The following is a 21,355-nucleotide window of genomic DNA, read 5'->3' as shown; positions in this document are numbered from 1 at the left end:
TGTGTATATTCATCTACCAATTTTGTGTACCAGTGTCTCCATGGTATATTCTCAGCAACATTGTGTGTAAGGCTGAACTCAGCCCTGAATTGGAGGTTATCTATTACAGAACAAAGTGAAATTTTTATTGAAAAGGATTTATGCAACTCTTGCATGTGTGTTAGCATTACTCATCCAATTTTGTCACTTTTCAGTTTTACTGCACTGTTTAAGAGAAGACTGTCCTTTTGGAATGTAACTGCCTTGGGGCCCATTCACACTTGTTTTTCTAGTATTTTAGCACTAGATCAGAATTCTCCTAAACTGCTTGCGAAGTTACTTGCCATTAATTTCAATGAAACTATTCATAACAGTTTAGGACATTCTTGCAGGCAGCTTTTTTCAAGCATTTTCAGCCAAATTGTTCCATTGAAGTGATTGGTAATGCTCATAAAATACTTTTTAAAAAAAAGTGTTTTTGAAGCGTTTTTACAGCAAGTCACTGCCTCTTCCTGAATGAGCCAGCAGTGAAGCAGCTCATTTTAACTAACACCAAAAAAAAAAAAATTGTTGTGCAAGGGTCTACTGACTGTTATCGAGTGAGAGATCAAATATGCAAACAAGTGACAACAACTGAACAAATTTATAGGTATGTACATTTAGTTTTTACCAAGTTGAAGTTTAGTATAGAGGTTTTAACATATAGGCAGAGTGGTAGTACAGAACTGTCATTCCAGCCTCACAGTGTCTGCTGAAAGGGGTTTGCATGTTCTGCCTGTACATTTTTGGATCAATTGGTATTTGTGTGTTTAACTGAGTATTATTGACTGTTTTAACACTGAATACTGTGTCAGTGATACTTCTCAGTTAATGTGCTCTGAAGTAAATAACATCCATCCTCTTTTCCACTTGAGCCCCTGGCTATGATCATTGGCTGTTGTGCCACCAGATCATACCGTTTCATAATATAAATGTTAAATAATAATCTGTGGTAAGAGAGGTCTGTGGCTCGCCAGCATATTTTAAAGAAATAAATAATGGACATGCTCATGCTGGGGAGAGAAGCAGGAGCAAGCAATTAACTGACAAGATGCTCGTCTCCGGTTTGTCAGCCGACTGTGTGCTGCTTTGCCGGTATATGCAGGTGAGTCGGATTGTCTTGTTATATCAACCAGGGGTGGCAGTCAGGCGATCACACCACACCCTCCCCAGTGTATAAAAAGAGTGAGAAGACCTAGTGGGAGAGGAATAAAAGAAAAAAATGAAGGGGTAAACAGAGGTTAAAGGTATGGAGGCAAGCAAGTGAGCAAAGTGAAAGAGAGTAAGAGCTGGAGCATGTTGAAAGGAAGCAGATGTATGGAAATGGAGCCCCAGAGAGGAACTTGTGTGGCCAGTGCTCAGGAGGGGGCTGAGGGGATGCTTCTGCCGAGTGACCAGGTAGCAGGAGCAACCATCACTCTCAGAAGTGTGCTCTCACGGGAGGAGCCATTGAGTAGGCAGCAGTGGGAGGACAGCACGCTTTCACCAGGTGGAACCATCTGGCAACAGTAGCTCCCTGTGGAATACTGTGGGATTGGTGGTGGGGACCCAGGCCAGGACAAAAGTTTCTCTTCTTGGTGGACTTCTTCTTGAACTGAAAGGTCAGGAATGGGCAAGTTGAGGAGACATCAGTTATAAAGGGGCACCAGGGCTCTGACTTTAAAGGACAGTTTCTTGCCTGTGTTTTTAACTTTTTATTTTTATGGATTTTGCACTGCACTTTTTTTTTTTTTTTAAATAAAAGCACTGAACACCTTTGCACCTTCCCCATGCAGTTTGTTGTGTGTGTGTGTGTCCTCATCTGCCTGGCTCATCTGTTTATTGGTTTTTGTCGAGTTCAAGAGGCTCCCGATACAGAAGTGCTGCTGCGAAATTCACTGACTCTGTGACCCTAAACTAGGTGGATTAAATGTACTCCTCATCTTATACAGGATTAAATGTATATGAAAATAACCAGTTAATTATTTTCACTTGATTACACACTATACACATTCTTATCTTCTTCCTCACTAGCTGTCACTAGACGACCAGGTCACATGCGTTTTGCATGATGATGCACTGACCGCAGCAAGCAATATTGCTTTTTTTGAGTTGTGGGATTAAGCTTCTGTAAATACTAGGGGGCTCCGCCCCCTGCTCGCTTCGCTCGCCAACCCCTGGCGTTGGGACATGAGAAAGAGTCAGATGTATGAATTAGATATAGAATAGTGTGCAGCTTTGGATGATGCCCATAGAAATAACAAATAGAGTGTTTGTCATATATTAATGTTTTATTGGAATATTTCTTTGTATACAACATTAGTAGTAAAGATGGTGTCTTGTCCTTGAATGAGTCTTCCTTAGCATGGATTATTTATAATTTTAACTTTAACGTCAGATGAACGGCGAACACGTGAGAAGGCAACATAAAGTTGTCCATGTCCAAAAACGGGTTCAGAGAGGTAGATGCCAACCTTGTCCATGGTTTGTCCTTGTGATTTGTTGATGGTCATGGCAAATGCAGGTTTAATGGGGAACTGTCGGCGTTTCAATGTAAAAGGTAATTCTAGCTCAGAACTTGTAAGGTCAATTCTAGGAATGAGAACAGTATTGTTAGCATGTGATCCTGTAAGAACTGTCGCTTGAATAACATTGCGTGTCATGGTGTTGACGACTAACCGTGTGCCATTGCATAAACCCTGTTTTGTGTTAAGGTTTCTTAATAGCATGATTATTGTTCCGTTTTTAAGGGCAAGGTCGTGTTGTGGTAATCCGGCAGGGTTAATAGTGTTCAAATATTCTAAGGGGAAATTTATATGTTCATTGTCGTCATCAGAGTCAACTTTGTCTGAGCTTAGAAAGATCTGTGTCTCTCCAGGAAGTAATGAAATGACTTGGTTATTAATGTGATTAACATTAATATTTTTTGGACATAATATAGTGCGTTGTGTTAACAGGGGTATTTGGTCTAATGTGATTGCTGTTCCAAATATCTCTTTTACTAAGTCGTCTGAGATAAAGGATTGTGGAATGGAAATAATATCTGGGTGAAGTCCATCTGTATTTGTGAGTGTACCATTTCCCAGTTGTATTAGCCAACTGTTATATTCTGGATCTGGACATCGCATGTTTTGTACCAACTGTATTGTTTTAAAGCAATGCCAATTGTCTGTGTATTTTAAGGTGGACTGAACAATAGCTGAGCGCATGGCATGTGGAACAATAGCTAAGCATTGTCTAAAATCTCCTCCTAATAAAAGAACTTTTCCTCCAAAGGGAATATTATTATTCATCAACGTTTGTAGAAGTTTATCAATGGTGTTGAGTAAGTGACTGGATGCCATTGTACATTCATCAATAATTATCAGTTTTGCAAGACGGATGTCTCGGGCATTGCTACTGTGAATGTTCATAGTGGATACTGATGTCTCTGTGATTGGGACCGGTATTTTGAATTTTGAGTGACATGTACGACCATTTATTAACAGATTTGCTGCCACTCCGGAGGATCGCAGTCACTGTTAATATGTTTCCTTTTCTGCAGTTGAACGGTTAATAGTGCTTTATTGTAAGGAGATCCATCTATGCTGACACCTATGCTGTCTAGTGTGAAGGTGTTGACGTTCACTTTAGAATATGTGGCTTTGGGTGTCACTTCTTATGGATGTGTGTGTGGGTGAGGATTGTTGTTGCGCGAGCGTCTTCTTTCTTTTTGTGTTCCTGTGTCTTGTTTGAATCCCCCTCTTTGTGTGTGTCCCGTCCGTTGCTTGTTGGGTCTGTGGGGTGGGCTTCGCTCGCCAACCCCTGGTGTTGGGAATGACAAAGAGCGTGATGTATGAATGAGATATAGAATAGTGTGACGGTGTAGATGATGCAAATAGAAATCAAACAATAAAGTGTGTGGCACAGTGTAAAGGTTTATTTGAAAATTTCTTTGTACACGCCGTTTAAGTGTAAAAGGTAATTCCAGCTCAGAACTTGTAAGGTCATTTAAGATGGTTATTGTTGTGATCAGAGTCAAGTTTCTCAGAGCTTAGAAAGAGTTGTGTCTCTCCAGGAAGTAATGGAATGACTTGGGTATTTATGTTTTCCACATTAATATTTTTTGGACATAATATAGTGCGTTGTGTTAAAAGGGGCATTTGGTCTAATGAGATTGCTGTTCCAAATGTCTCTGTAACTAAGTCGTCGCAGATAAAGGCTTGAGGAATTGTAATAATATGTGGCTGAAGTCCATCTGTATTGGTGAGTGTACCATCTCTCAGTTGTAATAAGCAATTGTTATGATCTGGTTCTGGACATCGTATCTTTTTTACTAACTGTATCTTTTGAAAGTAATGCCAATTGTCTGCGTATTTTAAGGTGCACTGAACAATAGCTGAGTGCATGGCATCTGGAAGAATAGCTAATCACTGTCTAAAATCTCCTCCTCATAAAAGTACCTTTCCTCCAAATCGAATATTATTATTTATAAACGTTTGTAGAAGTTTATGAATGGTGTTGAGTAAGTGACTTCATGTCATTGAACATTCATCAATAAACAACATTTTTTCAAGACGGATGTCACGTGCAGTGCCACCGTTAATGTTCATAGTGGATACCGATTTGTAGGATCTAATGCAGTTGATAAAGATTTAACTTTCAGGTACATCGTCAGTTATAAGCTTCTGTAGATATTCAGTATATGAATGTAAAGAAGGCAGTCTAATTTGACCTTTTTGACAACAACGTGTAAATGTATAACTTGTATTGCCAGTTGTTTCTTCAGGGAAGTGAACTGAATGACAATGATTGCAAATGACATTCATTAATCCGAATTAATTTTCCTGGTGTATGTTTTCCTTGTGCCGTTTGAGAGGCGCGTTGTTGCATGTGTAGTATTTGGGACGTGTTGTTATGGAGCTGTAATCGATTTGCCTGTGCTGTGTGAGAAGCCCGTTGTAGCCTTCGCTGCCATTAACGTATGTCTGAGACGGGAGGTGTTTCGTTTTGAATCCGTGCCTGTTGCGATGCAACACTTTGATTGATAGATTGCGTAATGTGGATCTAGGATGTAGATTTGTGCATATTTGCGTTGTTGATTTGTTTCAGGGTGCACTGTTCCAATGCGATGCAGTATTTGTGCACATATGCGAAAGCAGTATGGTCCATTGCCTTTTGGTGGCCTGATATTTACTCCGGTATATTGAAAAGCAAATGAACTATTGTAGGATCTAATGCAGTTCATAAAGTTTTTACTTTTAGGTACATCGTTAGTTAGAAGCTTTAGTTGAGCTTTGCGTTTTTGGAGTCGAGACATTTTTTCTTATGGATGTGTGGGGGGGATCGTTGTTGCGCGAGCGTTTTGTTTCTTTTTGTGTTCCTGTGTCTTGTTTGAATCCCCCTCTTTGTGTGTGTCCCGTCCCTTGCTTGTAGGGTCTGTGGGGTGGTTTTGTGTTCTTTTTTTTGGTCTTCCATGGGCTTGTTGAATCCCCCTCTTGGTGTGTGTCCCGTCCCGTCCCGTGCCTGTAGGGTGGGGGGTGGGGGGTGGGGGGGGGGGGGGGGGGGTGTATGGTCGTGCCTTGCTATTGTGCGCTCGTCTGTTCTTTTTTTTTTGGTGTGTTTAGTTTCGTGTGCAATGTGTTTCGTGCTTTCCCCTCGTTTGAGTACTCTTTCCCCTCGTTTGAGTACTCTTTTATGTGCCTTTTCCTTATTTTGGTGCTTGTTGGGCCTCATTTTTGTGACTCCTTTCTGTATGTGCTCACTCCTGTTTTCTGTGCTCTTGTCGGACTCTTTTTGCGCCTGCGTCTCTCGCGGACCCTCATCCGCCTCTCTCGCCCTCTTTTGTCCGCCTTTCTCGGGTCCTCAGCCGACTCTCGCGGACTGTTTGTTGCGCCGGCGCAGTACGTCTTTTTGCAGCTACGGCCCATGGCCGGATGTGCCTGCGTCCATCATCCGGTTTAGCATTCTCGGTTAGTAATATGGATCATAAAGTCAATATCAGATACTACTGTACTTGCATACTTAACTACATCCATGTGTAATCCTGGGATTTTCTGTGATGCTACCCGAGTTCTTCACAGAGAGTCTAGAATTGTCTTCTGGACTTTCTTTGCTGTAGAATAAGGTGAACCCAATATCTGCACTCATGACACTGGTGACACCTTCTCTTCAGTACTATATTAAAGGATTAAAAACACTAAAGTCATAGAAGGAATTCTGGAGACAATACAATTGTCTCATGACACTAGAACTTCTCACAGCCCACATAATAGTAAATGGAAGTGATGTCAGTCATATTTTTCTTGGGTTTTCATCTAGCTTTTCCTCCTAGATCTCAAAGATTTAAGGTTCTCTGGTAACTTCAAAATGGTGCAGCATGCTGCAAATCAGTGTCGGTTTATGCTGTTATGCTGTACCTGTGACAAACAAGTGCTGTTTTCAGAGTTTGTCCTGCATCAGGAACAGCTCAGCTGCCCTGCATCTCTAAGAATTAAATTCTGCAAAATCAGAAAATTAGTTAATTAAATGAATGTTCCTTTCAGATACTTTGTGAAAGAAGCAATAATGATTAATAAGGTATAGATGCTTCTTTATTTGATGTTCTTTGACATGTTTGTAATAATGTCAATTTCTTGCTACAAATTTTAGAATTGACCTTTTACCATCCCATTTCTATACTAGTTATTTCTGTTATCGTACATGGTGTTCTATCTGTCCAGAACTGTATGCTAACTAATTTGATGCTTAGTGAGTGTGTATTAAGTTACAAATTTATCACCTGTACTCCTAAAGAACTGACGTAAGTGTTTTACAGCCCAGCCATAAGTAGACTGATCTTAGCTCTTACTATCTGTGTTGTTTTATTTTGCAAAGAGGAAGTATGGAGCTCCCCAGTCTTGAACTGACCTATTTAACGTAATATCTGAAAACTGTAATTCCCAACAATCAATTTACTAATATACAAGTTCATTAAATAAATCATGCTGAGTCTAATATAACTTGTTTTACAGTAAATCATCTTTCTCTAGATTAGCACCCTTTAAAGGTACACACTGAGCTTTTTTATATGGTTTGCAGAATTTAGCATTTTCTTTTAGTAATCTAGACATTTTATGATAGAAATTTAAAGTAAAAACATAAGTAATTTTTCCTCAAGATATATGAAATAAAAACATCTTTAGAATTGCATACTCTCTACACTTATGATAGAAGTACACAAACAATATTATGCTTCAACTGTTCCATTTTTCTTTTGCAAAACTGTTCAATAATGAAAACCTTGTCAAGTACTTAAATTCAGCATTGAAACCTACAGAAACATTTCATCTTTGCAGAACAAAGCTTTAAGTGTTAACTTCATAAGGTATTAATTTAGCCACATGCATTTCATTGAGCTAAATCTGTAGTATGGTGTTTATTGCATAGTTACATGCAAAAAAGTGAAGAATTCAGTAGTTGTTGCTGCCTGTACAACAGAGTTTTTCACTTTTTTACCATGAGCTTCCATTTGAATGAAGACATTACTTCAGTACATCAAGAAAAAACTCTTGCCATTTTAAGTATATTTTGTGCATTCCCATAAATGACTGTAGCAAAGTATGTTCTAATGTTTATTTTGTGCAATTAACAAATATATTAGGTTACCATTTAAGCTAAAACGTTTAATTGGGACAGAACAATTAAATGTTTGTTGTTCATTTTTTTTTCCTATTTATTGTTAGATCTTGCCAAGTATTGCTAATGCCCATCCAGCAGTACGAAACATGGCTGTAATCTGCCTGGGCTCCTGTGCTCTTCAAAGCAAAGACCTGGCAAACCGACATCTATTATTGCTTTTGCAGGTAAAGAGTTTAGTATTGAATTAAATTTAGTGCATTGTCTTTGAAGTGTTTATAGCCATAGTAATTTGCTAAATATTAAGGATTTGTTCTTGTAAGCTGTAAAGCAACTTTAAATTTTAAAATTAAATCATATTATTGTAGGTTAACTTATTTAAGGGTATGAAAAAGTGTTAAAATCTACTCTATAATGGGCGTTATAAAGATTATTTTCATTTTGAAGATTGCTCAGCTTGACGTGGCGAAGATCAGGATCAGCGCAATTAAAGCTGTGTTGGATCAGCTTCTTCTAAATGGTCTGGAAGCACTGCAAGGAAATACATATTCAGATGAAGAAAATAGTGAGGAACAGACGGAAAAAGAAAATAGTGAGGAACAGACGGAAGAAAAGGACGGAAATGAAGAAGACAATATTGTCAATAACATACTTGCTTTACTTTCCGGCTTTTTGGACAGTGAGGTATATCGATACATGATAAATAACTTAATATTTATATTTGATAATTAAGCACGGGATATTTGATCATTTTTAAATTTTAAATCCATATTTTCTGAAAATACCCTACCCCATAATTTGTAACTGAACTGTAGTAGTTGAGCAAAAATGATTTAAAAGTTTAATTTACTACTTTACAGTATATAGCTCTAGTATATTGTCTTTATAAATATTTGTACATTACTTTGGACAACACCATGTGCCAAAGGCACATAATTTGCATTGGAATAGCAATGAAATAAAAATGTAATTTGTACAGAAAAGTTTAAGAACTAATAGTTTTATTTGACTTAAATGATATTGTGGTTTGAAGTTCCAATCATAATGTTAACTTTAATGCTTATGAGAAAGTGTAAAACTGAAAAGATGCCCCATTTGTTTTGTTTTTTTTTTGTTTAGGCCTGCCTTCTGTTTTTATATTGAGTTTTTGGTAAACAGCTGTACTTCTCCTATACTGGGAATTAGAAATGAATGAATAGATTTTAAATACAAACACCAAATTTGCTAAGGGACAGCTCATACAAATGAAAATGATTTATAACATTATCGTTTCCTTTAGAATTGCATGGCTCATGGTATGTTTTATGACTGACAACAAAGTATTAAAGGTTATGGATTTTTAACTTTTACACTTAATTACAAATCCAGTTAATACCTAATAAAGTTTTATTAAGAAATATGATACATTTTATTCAAGTATTCTGCACAACTGTAGTAATGCCCACAAATTCTCATTTTTAATGTGTGAATTTCTTGCACATATGTATTTGGTAAGAATTTCTTTTTTTTTTTTTTATTACTGTTTTCAAATTGTGCCCAATTTTTACTTGTAAATAATGAAAGATTAATTCCCATTTTGTCAACGTTACATGCTTAGAATATCACCCCCCTGTTGCAGTGGTTCAGTAGAGCTGTGCAAGTGCACATCATGAGTTGAATACGTGGCCGGCACACAATATTCTGTGTTTAAACTGTGCTAGAAGAAACTTGAGTAAACTTTGTTAAATTGAAGACTAAATCATATATTCTTGTGCTTAAATCAATATAAAAATACTGGAAATTGATGTGGATTGTATAGCGATTTCATATTCAATTTGGCACCTTTTTAATCAAAACTGATCTCTGCCATTTCATGGGTACATTGTTTCTTTAAAATATTTATGGTGGACTGGCTGCCTTTTAACCCTGAATCTGAAAAGTAAAATCAGTAATACACACAAAAAGAAACAATGCTGAAGGATTACTTTCAAGATAATTGGATATAGACATATTCATGGCTAAGGCTGTTGCGCCCATCCTCCCAACCCCCCAAACTCAGAGAAGTAGGACATTTAAGCAGAAAAATGGCAAACCAATAATAGTCATAGTCACTCTCAGACCCACTTAATCTAATTCAGGGGAACTTGGAGCATGAGCCTCTTCTGGCATAATAGATACAATGCAGGAATAGGTTCTGGACAGAGTACCGGTTTATCACAGGGTCCACTCACTCACACACACCCAGATCCACACAAGGAGTATATAACCTAATCAACAACGCTTTGAGAATGTGGGAGGAAAACTGCAGTACCCAAAGGAAAAGCATGGAGTCGCAGGGAGAACATGCAAACTCCACATAGACATTCAGGGGCTGGGTCTGAACCAAGTATGCTGGATCTATAAAGTACCAGTGCGTGTCTGCTGCTGTGCTACTTAAGCTTATAATATTTTCAATATATTTTAACTCGTCTCACATTTTTTTAAATTAACAGCATTATGTTAAGTGCTCAACTGTCTTAAAGCTGCAGAAAGTTATAATCTGATAGAAACAGTGTTCCTAACACTGAAACAGATGAAAACTTCTTTTTCTCTGCATATTATATTTTACATTCTATAGATTTAAGGTAGGTTCTTGTTAAATTTCAAAAATTAAATTCAAGCCCTGTTGTTGCAGGTGTTTGTGCGCTTACTACCGCAAACAAAAATGCAAGTTGATCACATTTGACTAATATTTTACACTTCTCAAAAGAAAAAAAGTTTAAATTATTATATGGTCATTAGAAAATATTTGTTAACCATGATTGTACTTGTACTGTAATTCACTGAAATATACCTTTTCTGAAAACCTTAGATATCGGAGTTAAGGACAGAGGCTGCTGAAGGCTTAGCCAAGCTGATGTTTTCAGGACGTCTCAGAAGTGCAAAGTTGCTTTCTCGACTTGTTTTACTTTGGTACAACCCAGTTACTGAGGATGATACACGCCTTCGTCACTGCTTGGGGGTGTTTTTTCCATTATTTGCTTACGCAAGCAGGTAAAGTATAATTGTTTTGGTTTTTCTTTATAGTGGCCTAGACAGATTTCTTGGATGGATGTTTGCCAGTGACTGGTGTTGCTTCTAGTATGTTTAAATTAGGTAATTGAACTGAAAATTGATAACTAATTACACATTTGATGCTTTTCAGGTAAGAACATAAGACTCTGTGACAAATATAATGTTTGTAACCCAGAAACTGTACTCAATTTATTTGAAAACTGGCTTGAGAATTCAACAGTCCTAGGTAGACAGATGGCGAGAATTCAATGCCAATTACATTCACGACTGCTACTAGATGGCTGCACACATCAGGGTTAGAATGAAATTGTGATAATATGACAGCCCAGATCATACTGAACCCAAACCTGTTACATTGCTTTAAATTTTACAGCCATACAAAAAAAATTCTGTGCGTTGTATATCAAAATGTGTTGACTCTGCAGATGTAACAGTTAGATGATGAAACCAATGATGGTTGCAGAGAGAATCTTAAAGGCCGAGCAGAGTGGTGCGAAATATGGCACTGGAGATGGTATAACAGCATGTTACAATGATTATGTCGCTGCTTTCTGTGATCTATGGAGATGTGGTGTTGTATAAGGATTAATTGGGTACTTGTTGGTCTATGGACTCATAACTTGCAGAGGTGAGACTAAATTCACTGGAGTTCATTACAGTGACTACCATTGACCATTTGCTACTAACATTCTGACTGGTTTTAGAATGATGCTGCCTTTATTGTGGATTGGGCCATGTTTAGGCCTCACTTCTGCCAGATTTTTATATAATAGCAACAAGGACAGTTATGCATGTTGACAGAACAGAAGCTCAAGGGAGGCATCATTCATTATAACCCATCTACTTTGCATTTTGTTCAGGTCAGTTTTCCTGCAAATAGGATTTTCTTGATTTATCTCTCACCCTCACTGTATGACCTTTTTTGTTGGCCTGCATAGTATTATTTTGCAGCAATATAATTTGCAGCCAAACATGACTGTTATCTACCAGGAATACTGTTAGCACCTTTCCTTAGATTTAACAGTACTCCTTGGACCTGTGCTTACCTAAAGGAGCAGTTCTGCAATGCTTGGTTGGCCGCTAGACAGGAACACTCTTTGTTGGCGTTACTGTGGGCTGTGCTTCTAGTCACAAATCAGGGATTCACTGTAGATCTGTAGATCTGTTCTGCAAGGTTGCTTCTTTCTAGGGTGGGCAATGATATCTTATATGTCATCTCTTCCTTTATGTAGATTTTTATGCAAATTGGGCATGGGGCAAATATTGTTTTTAAAAAAAAACAAACTAAAAAAAACTATTTTTGGAAGACTGTATCTCTTGTTATGCTGATTTCCACTTAATGTTTGTTATATACAGTCATATGAAAAAGTTTGGAACCCCTCTTAACAAAGTAGCAACTTCCTTTTAATATACAGTATGATATGCCTTATGGAAACAGTAGTATTTCAGCAGTGACATTAAGTTCATTGGATTAACAGAAAACATGCAATATGCATCATAACAAAATTAGACTGGTGTATAAATTTGAGCACCCCAACAGAGATATGACATCAATACTTAGTTGAGCCTCCTTTTGCAAACATAACAGCCTCTAGACGCCTCCTATAGCCTTTGATGAGAGTGTCTGGATTCTGGATGAAGGTGTTTTTGACCATTGTTCCATACAAAATCTCTCCAGTTCAGTTAAATTTGATGGCTGCCAAGCATGGACAGCCTGCTTCAAATCATCCCATAGATTTTCGATGATATTCAATTCAGGGGACTGTGACTGCCATTCCAGAACATTGTACTTCTCCCTCTGCATGAATGCCTTTGTAGATTTTGAACTGGGTTTTGGGTCATTGTCTTGTTGGAATATCCAACCCCTGCGTAACTTCAACTTTGTGACTGATGCTTGAACATTATCCTGAAGAATTTGTTGATATTGGGTTGAATTCATCTGACCCTCAACTTTAACAAGGGCCCCAGTCCCTGAACTAGCCACACAGCATGATGGAACCTCCACCAAATTTGACAGTAGGTAGCAGGTGTTTTTCTTCCGCAATGCAAAACGCTTTTTGTTATGACCAAATAACTCAATTTTTGTCTCATCAGTCCAAAGCACTTTGTTCCAAAATGAATCTGGCTTGTCTAAATGAGCATTTGCATATAAGCGACTCTGTTTGTGGCGTGAGTGCAGAAAGGGCTTCTTTCTCATCACCCTGCCATACAGATGTTTTTTATTCAAATTGCGCTGAATTGTAGAACGATGTACAGATACACCCATCTGCAGCAAGATATTCTTGCAGGTCTTTGGAGGTGATCTGTAGGTTGTCTGTAACCATTCTCACAATCATGCGCATATGCCGCTCCTTTATTTTTCTTGGCCTGCCAGACCTGGGTTTAACAGCAACTGTGCCTGTGGCCTTCCATTTCCTGATTTCATTCCTTACAGTTGAAACTGACAGTTTAAACCTCTGAGATAGCTTTTTGTAGCCTTCCCCTAAACCATGATACTGAACAATCTTTGTTTTCAGATCTTTTGAGAGTTGCTTTGAGGATCCCATGCTGTCACTCTTCAGAGGAGAGTCAAAGGGAAGCACAACTTGCAATTGACCACCTTAAATACCTTTTCTCATGATTGGACACACCTGTCTATGAAGTTCAAGGCTTAATGAGCTAATCCAACCAATTTGGTGTTGCAAGTAATCAGTATTAAGCAGTTACATGCATTCAAATCAGCAAAATTACAAGGGGACCCAAATTTTTGCACAGCCAGTTTTTCACATTTGATTTAAGTTCATACAATTAAATAATGCTTCACTAAAAATCTTTGTTCGGAAAACACCCCAGTACTCAGATGTTCCAAGGAAATGAAAGACCTACCACTGTTATCTTTGTTGTTGAAAGTAGAGGAAATTATTATGCAGGCTCAGAGGAGTTCCCAAACTTTTTCATATGACTCTAAATAATCACTAGAACAGAGTTAGTGAGATTCATGGTAAACATCTGTGTTTTAGTATTAATGACTGAGATGTTTAAGGATGTCTCAAGCTTCTCTACACTTTAAGTATTTCACTTATCTGAATGGCAGTCTACAGCTTTATGCAATACCTCTGTACTGGAGCATGAAAACTGTTACCTTCTGTGTAGAAAGTCATGAATTTAAATAGTTGCCCATAACAGAATTATGTATATCTACTTGAAACATCCATCCATCCATCCATTATCCAACCCACTATATCCTAACTACAGGGTCGTGGGGGTCTGCTGGAGGCAATCCCAGCCAACACAGGGCACAAGGCAGGAAACAAACCCGGGTAGGGCGCCAGCCCACCGCAGTCTACTTGAAACAGATTTGTCATAATATTTTTACATAGTGGAATTGAAGTTGTGTTTCTGTCTTTACTGCATTGCTCACCTGCTAATTAGAATTTTTTTTATTAAATAATAAATTGCCACATATGATGCACTGCTAAAAACAGCTTTATATCACATCACATCACTCATGCTGTAGCTCATTTTAAAATAATGCCTTCAAAACAGCAATATGCGTTTTTTTTTTATTCAGTTGAGTTATATTAGTTTAATGATCATGACGGCTACTGGAGTTTTTTGAGTCTTAGACAACAACTTTCAGTAATTGACAGGGTTATTTGTGACAGGCCGGCAAGTGTTGTTTTTCTTCTTTGTTTGTTTTTTTTAGGAAAATGAAACTGCTTTCTGTGTAACCAAAATCGTTAAGTTTCATATATATACATTTTTGTTTGTTCTGCTTTGTTTCTCCTCATAAGGCACAGATACTGCATAAAGCCGATCTTGCATTATACACATTTTTGCACCCATAAAGTATAATTATATTTAAACACCCATTTTAAACTTTGTAATATATTTCTATAAATGTCCCAGATTACTTTCATGTGTATGTAGTACAGTGACTTTCTTTCTTGCATGACTCTTCAGAATGCTGACATTAATAATATATATAATATATACACGCATTCATAATTTAGGTATATACTGTACTTCAAATCTACTGTCAACTAAACATAGTACAATGAAATTTCTACGTGTAACTGTTCTAAGGAGACAATAGCAATACCAACAAAGGCACCCACACCAAAAAATTATACATCACAAAAATCTGTACGTACTGAGTGAGTGAGTGTGTGTGTGTGTGTGTGTGTGTGTGTGTGTGTGTGTGTGTGTGTGTGTGTGTGTGTGTGTACTGTGTGTATGTATAGTATTTATAATATATAATATATATGAAAAAATAAACTCACAAAATGTTTTTATATGTTAAAATATTTGTTTTTTGACTAATTGTTCAGTAACTTTACAACAGCAGGATAGACACTATAACTAAATCTGCTGGTGAAAATGCAAATGGTCCTGCATCATTTGCCAGAATGGAGAAGTGAAAAAGTAACTGGACAGAATTGCTGAGGTCTTTTCTAATGTGGCTTGCCATATTCTACTTCTGCTTTTGTCACCTCTTCTTCTTACTGTATGTAAAGTATATCTATGCAGTAACTATAAACTTGGGCAAAAACTAAAAGAAAACGCCTTATTGTCAGTTATTGATGATCAGTCCTGGATATGTGTAACCTTTAGTTGTTTGTGTTTTTTTTTTTTATATACAGTAGCTGTGAAATATAAATTTGTCATATTAATGCATTAACATGTATTTGCGTGTATTGCACAGTTTTGTCTAATGTGGGACTCGCTGGCTTTGCAGATGCGTGTATACATACACCACCGTACATGTAATAATTGCACTATTCATCTCAAAACAGTCGGTTAAATGTCAGGTAACAAAGGGCTGACAGTTTTACACCATAAATTGAGGCCTAGCTGGCATGTTTGCTGGTAAGCTAAATTATTACACTCCTAACAGCTTGCTGACATACTGCAAGCCTTTTAACTGTTAGTATGATTTGCAGAAATAAAAGCATCTGGCTGCCATAGCAGCACACTTTGGCTATTCACCAATTTAAATGGCAAAACCTAATATGTTGGATTTGTTGATGTACAGAATGAAATGCATGTACAGTTAATCAATTAAATCTATCACATTTGACAATAACAGTACAAACTTGAGGTAAAGTATAAATATTTGAAATATAGAAACTTCATCAGTCTGTGAGACAGCAAATCTTTGCAGCTTCAGCAGCAGGGAGACGTGTCCATGATAATGTGTCACACATCTTTTAAAGAGCTGTGTAATCTTAAATGGCTGTTTGAAAAAGTCATTTCAAAGTTTTTGCTTTGACCATTTGCCTTGCAGCCAACGGTGCCATAAATAAAGTGGTGAGGGAAATGTTTAAGTACACATCAACATCTTCTTTTTCAAGCAGGGTAGTTTTTTTTTTTTTTTTTTTTTTTTTTTTTTTTATTTTAAAATCCAGTTGTTTCATCTTCCTTTTGAAATTTGTGTACATTATGTTGGTTTTTGTCTTATTACCTTGGCTCTGGCCACACTAATATTTGGAACAAAAACAAGGCCAGATTTTATATAATAATTGAATTGCTATAACAAAAAACATCAAACACACACCTCTGTGTGGGGAAAAATACATTTCAATCATAACCAATTGATGTGATGTGTCAGAAAAGAGTTAGGATTCATTAATCATAATCAACACTTGAAACCCCACCCTTATGCATTACTGAGAACCATTTGATAACAAAAAGCCCATTATATTATAATTCCTAAAATTAAATAAAATACCAAAGGTTACACAAACATAGGAAGAGCTCAGCCAACTCTTTTTAGAGTACCATCCTTGCCAAATTCTGAAAAGACTTTGTACTGTTCCACATAAAGGAAATTCAATTTTTTTTTGAGATTTAGATAATACAGCACATCATTTTCCCATAGAGGGTGTATTACAATTCCTCCAAGATTGTTGATGTTTTTTATAAACTGGGCTTGCAGTTACATACCAAAAAATGTGTATTTTGAGCTGTACACAGTGTACACAAGAACAAGCAATTAAACAAATCATGACTAGCGGCAACTAGCATCTCTCAATTTCACTTGCATTAAATATGGGTAATCTGATCTGATCAAAGGACAGTTGTCGCAGTGCTGAAAGAGAAGAGAGTGCCGGAAATCTGCTAGAAAAGGAATTGAATTTACTTTTTTAAAATGTATGAATAGTGCATTTAAAGTCACTTGATATTGCAGATCAAATCAAGAATGCTTTGAGGACAGCTTCCTGCCAACAATGCATACATTGTTCAATGCACCAGGTTCGTCACCATTAGCTGAAGTTGATTTTAGTAACGTAGCAGAGCTGTTGGTGGATTTAACAAGACCCAGTGGACTAAGTAAGCAAAACAATACGGAATACCAGGTTAGTGTGAGGTTTGCTTTAATGTATTATAAATGTTTAGTTTGGTACTTTATGGATTTTTATAAATATGGTTGGGTCAGTTCTGACAATGACAGTTCTGACTGAGTTTTTTTATTTCCTTGTACAAACTTGAGCTGTAATAAATAATCTTAAGCATAAAATATTAATGTATAGTTTACAAAGTCAAGTATTGATGTTACTGTCTATTTTGATGTGAACATAGCAAAAATATAGTATAGCAGATCTCTGTTTTGGGGCGTGGGTACAGTATTCTTTGGGTATACACCCATACAGCTTTTGGGAGTGGAGAGGATCATTTATCTGGATGTACTGTATTTCCTCCTCACACTATATTTCTTGGATTTTAATAACCAAAAAATAAAAAAAAAAACTTTGACCAACTAGTTTTTCATTTAACATTCATTACATTTTGAAATATAATTTCACTAATGGCCATACCACTTGGTAATGTGTTTTATATATCTCTAGGGTTCTATGAAGAGATACTTCCCAGCATTAGTGTCAACTTATTCTTTACAAGCATTTTTTTGCCTTCGCCTTCTTAACAAAATAATTGTGTCACTTTTTTAATCCATTTGTAATTTTCAACATTTATAAAATGTCTACTCTTAATTTACCTCTGTAAACCTGTAATCATGGTTCATTCCCTGCATCCTCAAGACTACTTCATTTAAAAAAAAAAAAATGTTTTCCTTCTGAGGCCACAGTGGAAGCGTAGCTTGTATTCACTGTACAGCTAAAAATCTCATTGGTTTCTGCATACTCTGTGGCGCGGGACACTGATGAGTCCATTAAGATATGTGGTACACTTTCAAGCCTCATACACCAGTGTTTGATTATAACATTTTTACTTCTTGCTGTACATCTACTTTAATTCATAGATGTGTGTACAGGAATGCTGTGTGTATGTGTGTGTATGTATGTATGTATGTATATATAATATAATGTATGCTTGTTTCTTCACATAACAATACTTGCAATTATGCACAAGAAGTTCTTTGTTTATCTTATATTGTTGATGACTGGTTTTATATACATCTTTTTCTAATGTAAATGATTTATGTGCCTTTCAGTGCAAAGAGTCATTGCTACTTTATATAATATTGATTTTCTTCTAATAATGAGTATATACATATGTATTTTGCAGTTATATCTCTGTTATTAAATTTGTTGTGCTAGGGGCCCACAGTTCATGAAAGCTTAGCTGCAAGACTCTGCAATGAAATCTTAAAAGATCCATCTGCCCCAGATGTCCGTATTTATGCGAAGTGTTTGGGTTCGCTGGAGTATGAAGTTGAAGATCCTGATAACTACAAAGATATTCTGTTGCTTCTGGAAGAAATTGTCACTGCAAGTATTTTGCTTTGAGAAGTATACCTTTTAAAATTTCAAAGTTCTTCCACTGCATCTACTTATGAAGACCTTGTTAAGGGAATATTGTTAATCTTTGTGTTTATAACCAGTGTTTTCTTTCCACTGCTTTGTAAATATTACAGTATGAAATATTTAAATAAAATTTCTCTTTTAGGAAGTGAAAGATAAAGTCAGTTTAAAAGCCATTGAAAAGGTTATCAACCAACTTAAAGGAGAAAACAAAGGCAAAGCTGTCATGAATGATACCCAAGTGGTGAATGCCACTGATCAAGGCGTTGCTGAAACCAGTAAAGGTATGGCGTGTGTTGGTGAACTCCAAGAGTAAATCATTGGCCAAATAATAATAAAAACAGAATAGTCAAACAATTTCTATACTGAAGTCCCTGCATATTATTTGAGGTTCCCCCATGTCTGTTTGCCAAACAAACTTTCTACCATGATTCCCAGGAAACCTGAGAGTATAATTCCATGAGTAAGGGTGCCAGTGAATTATGTCCTATTCAGTTTAAAATCCTGTAGGCCTCAACCAAAAAGTGCCTTTTCTAAAGAAAACTATTAAAGGGATACTCCACCCAAACGTTATATATGTATTTTTTATGTTACATACTCCATGTGCTTTGTTAAACTCACGTTCTCAAGGTGAACAGAGATCAGATAATGGTCATGATAGAAAGGACCTCCGTGGTGACAGTGTAATAAAAAAATTTAAAAATTCTCTGGCTACTCCTGTCACATAATCGACTGTAAAAGTTGAATTACATATGCTTTTAACATAAAACAGGGTCTACGATGGAAGAATAATAAAGCACCAGAGCCAGACTGCTTGCCTACTGAATTTTATCATGTAGTCTCACACTTGTTTAGGGTGATAGAAGGTGCAGAGCAAAGCTTCAAAATTTCACCATAAAGCATTTGAGATCTCGGTTAGCAACTGGTGAATCCAAAGAAAGGCCTACCTTTACCATCTAGTTAGAGCCCAATGTCTCTGTTTACTGTAGGTACTAAAATTGATCAGGAATGAAATTTCTAATAACATTAAACTGGTTACCTGACCCATAACATCACCTGAAGGTTTGTGTTTCATGGAGATGATCAACTGGTAACAGACATGGTTTAATCTAAAACAGGCAAAAACAAATAATTTGATTTTTTTTTCTAAATTCAACAGGTAGTTTTCTTTACAGATAACATTTTACTGATATAATTCAAAATAGTATATATTGTTTTGCAAAGCACGCATTTGAAATATAAATGGTAAGCATTTGTGTTTAAACTTACCGTGTGTTCATTTATTTTTAGCTGAAATTGCAGCTGATGAAAATGATCTTTTGAAAACTGTAAAAAAGAGCAGCAAACGAGGCAAGTATTTTGAAGCAATGTGTATCAATTTGAAAGAATTTGTATAGTACTATTTTCCACAAACTAGTAAGTTTTCTTTAATATAGTTTAAGATCCTTACAGGTATCTATTCCTGTTCACTATCAATATTGTCTTGAAAATTTAAAAAAAAAAAAAAAGACAAAGGTCTGCAGGCAATACCCATATTGAGGTACATAAGCACACGCCTTGCTTCCAGTTTTGAGGAGGACACCTCACTTAAATGAATCGCCTTTTACAGAGCCAGCATAAATGCATACAGGTTGTTCTGATTCAAAAAGTGATGCTTCAAGCGAGCAGTTTGTGATTACTTTTTTTCTTTTAATCCTAGGCCAGAAAACTGCATCCACTGCTACAAGATCTACAAGAAGCAGCAGAGCACGTAAAGCAACAGATACTTATGAAGAGAGGTATGTGTTTTTTTTCGTAATCATTAAGTACATCACTATGGGGTGGGCCGAAAATGCAAACAACAGTGCATTGTTAGAAAACCAAAGCTCCTCATTTCCATTTTTAAAAGCCCCACTTCAACAGTTCTGCAATGAGTTTAGGCAGTAACTCTGTGGCTGCCTCACAGTGAAACTCCTTCTTTGCATCATATGTTTTTATGAAGTTAACACCACTTCGTTTAAAGCTGCATATATTGCATTACAGTGGCACTCCAAAAGTTTAATATCCGGTTCATTGGAGTAATGGCCTCATGGCATGAAAAACAGACTTGTATAAGCGATTAAATATTTCTTCTTTAACAATAGAATCTCTGAAGCCTACAAAAAAAGTTGTAATCCCAGGCCACCTTAAAGTCCTTAGCACCTCTCCATCTTTTTGTTTTGTGTCAGTCAGCACAAGCAGCCTGCTATCTCAGCCCCACAAACCCCGCCCCCTTCATAACCGAACTGAAGTCAGTCGCGAACCTCTCCCAGCTCAAGTCTGTTTATCTGGGTGTCAGGTGCCATGAGTTGCAGAGTAAATAGTATATCGTTATTTGGAACACATGCATTTCATGTATGTTTCGTGTCTACAACAATCTGTGTAAATGTAGATGACAGGAAATGCGAGGCAAGAAATGTTGAACACATACTTAAAGCAGAAGCTTTTTCCATGTTATACTAATAATGACGTGAAGTGTTAAAAGAGTTAAAACCCCAAGCTCAAATGTCATTCGACAGAAAGTTGACATGTATTCTTGGATGGTGCAGATGTAAGAACTGCTACCTTATAACTAAAAGATGGTGGGTTCCAGTCCGAGTGCTCCACGTTTTGAGTAGTGAGCTGCTATTATTATTATTATAATAAAAACATGCATTTAATTTGATACTGAGAATGCAGACAGACTTCTTTTTGGGTGCATACACAGTCAGCATGGCACTGCCAGATCTAAACACTAGCATGGTGAATTGCTTGTGTATTAAAGTGACTTTAGCTGCAGGTGGAAGTCCCATTTTACTTATGGTGCCAAGCAGTTGTTACGGTGCAGAAGTCTATTAGCCAGGGAAGTGCTATGAAGAAGATGTCTGTTGTTACGGTTCTGCCTTTGTCCAGAAACTGCTCCATAAGCTTTATGACCACAGACTCGGAAAGTCTTTGCCTTTGGATTGTAACTCAAAACACAGTTCTCA

The 21,355-nt window shown here is 36.8% G+C and overlaps 1 protein-coding gene across 3 annotated transcripts in view; it reads left to right on the top strand.

Annotated features, from left to right (window-relative positions):
• The window catches only part of ncapg (non-SMC condensin I complex, subunit G), a 51,891-nt gene that overhangs the window by 26,295 nt on the left and 4,241 nt on the right, over window positions 1-21,355 (top strand). For 2 of the 3 annotated variants that reach the window (XM_028801772.2, XM_028801773.2), the window contains exons 14-21: window positions 7,701-7,820; window positions 8,041-8,277; window positions 10,424-10,605; window positions 16,796-16,964; window positions 18,165-18,335; window positions 18,514-18,652; window positions 19,659-19,718; window positions 20,068-20,146. In XM_028801772.2, the coding sequence (XP_028657605.1) occupies window positions 7,701-7,820; window positions 8,041-8,277; window positions 10,424-10,605; window positions 16,796-16,964; window positions 18,165-18,335; window positions 18,514-18,652; window positions 19,659-19,718; window positions 20,068-20,146 (1,157 nt within the window). Of the gene's footprint in view, window positions 1-7,700; window positions 7,821-8,040; window positions 8,278-10,423; window positions 10,606-16,795; window positions 16,965-18,164; window positions 18,340-18,513; window positions 18,653-19,658; window positions 19,719-20,067; window positions 20,147-21,355 lie in introns of all 3 variants that reach the window. The other variant, XM_051928257.1, reaches the window with a different exon arrangement.

This window comes from Erpetoichthys calabaricus, chromosome 5 (genome assembly GCF_900747795.2).
Source record: "Erpetoichthys calabaricus chromosome 5, fErpCal1.3, whole genome shotgun sequence".
In the NCBI taxonomy this organism is placed as follows: Eukaryota; Metazoa; Chordata; class Cladistia; order Polypteriformes; family Polypteridae; genus Erpetoichthys; species Erpetoichthys calabaricus.
Note: the sequence above shows the minus strand (reverse complement) of the source record. Positions and strands in the feature narration are given on the sequence as shown.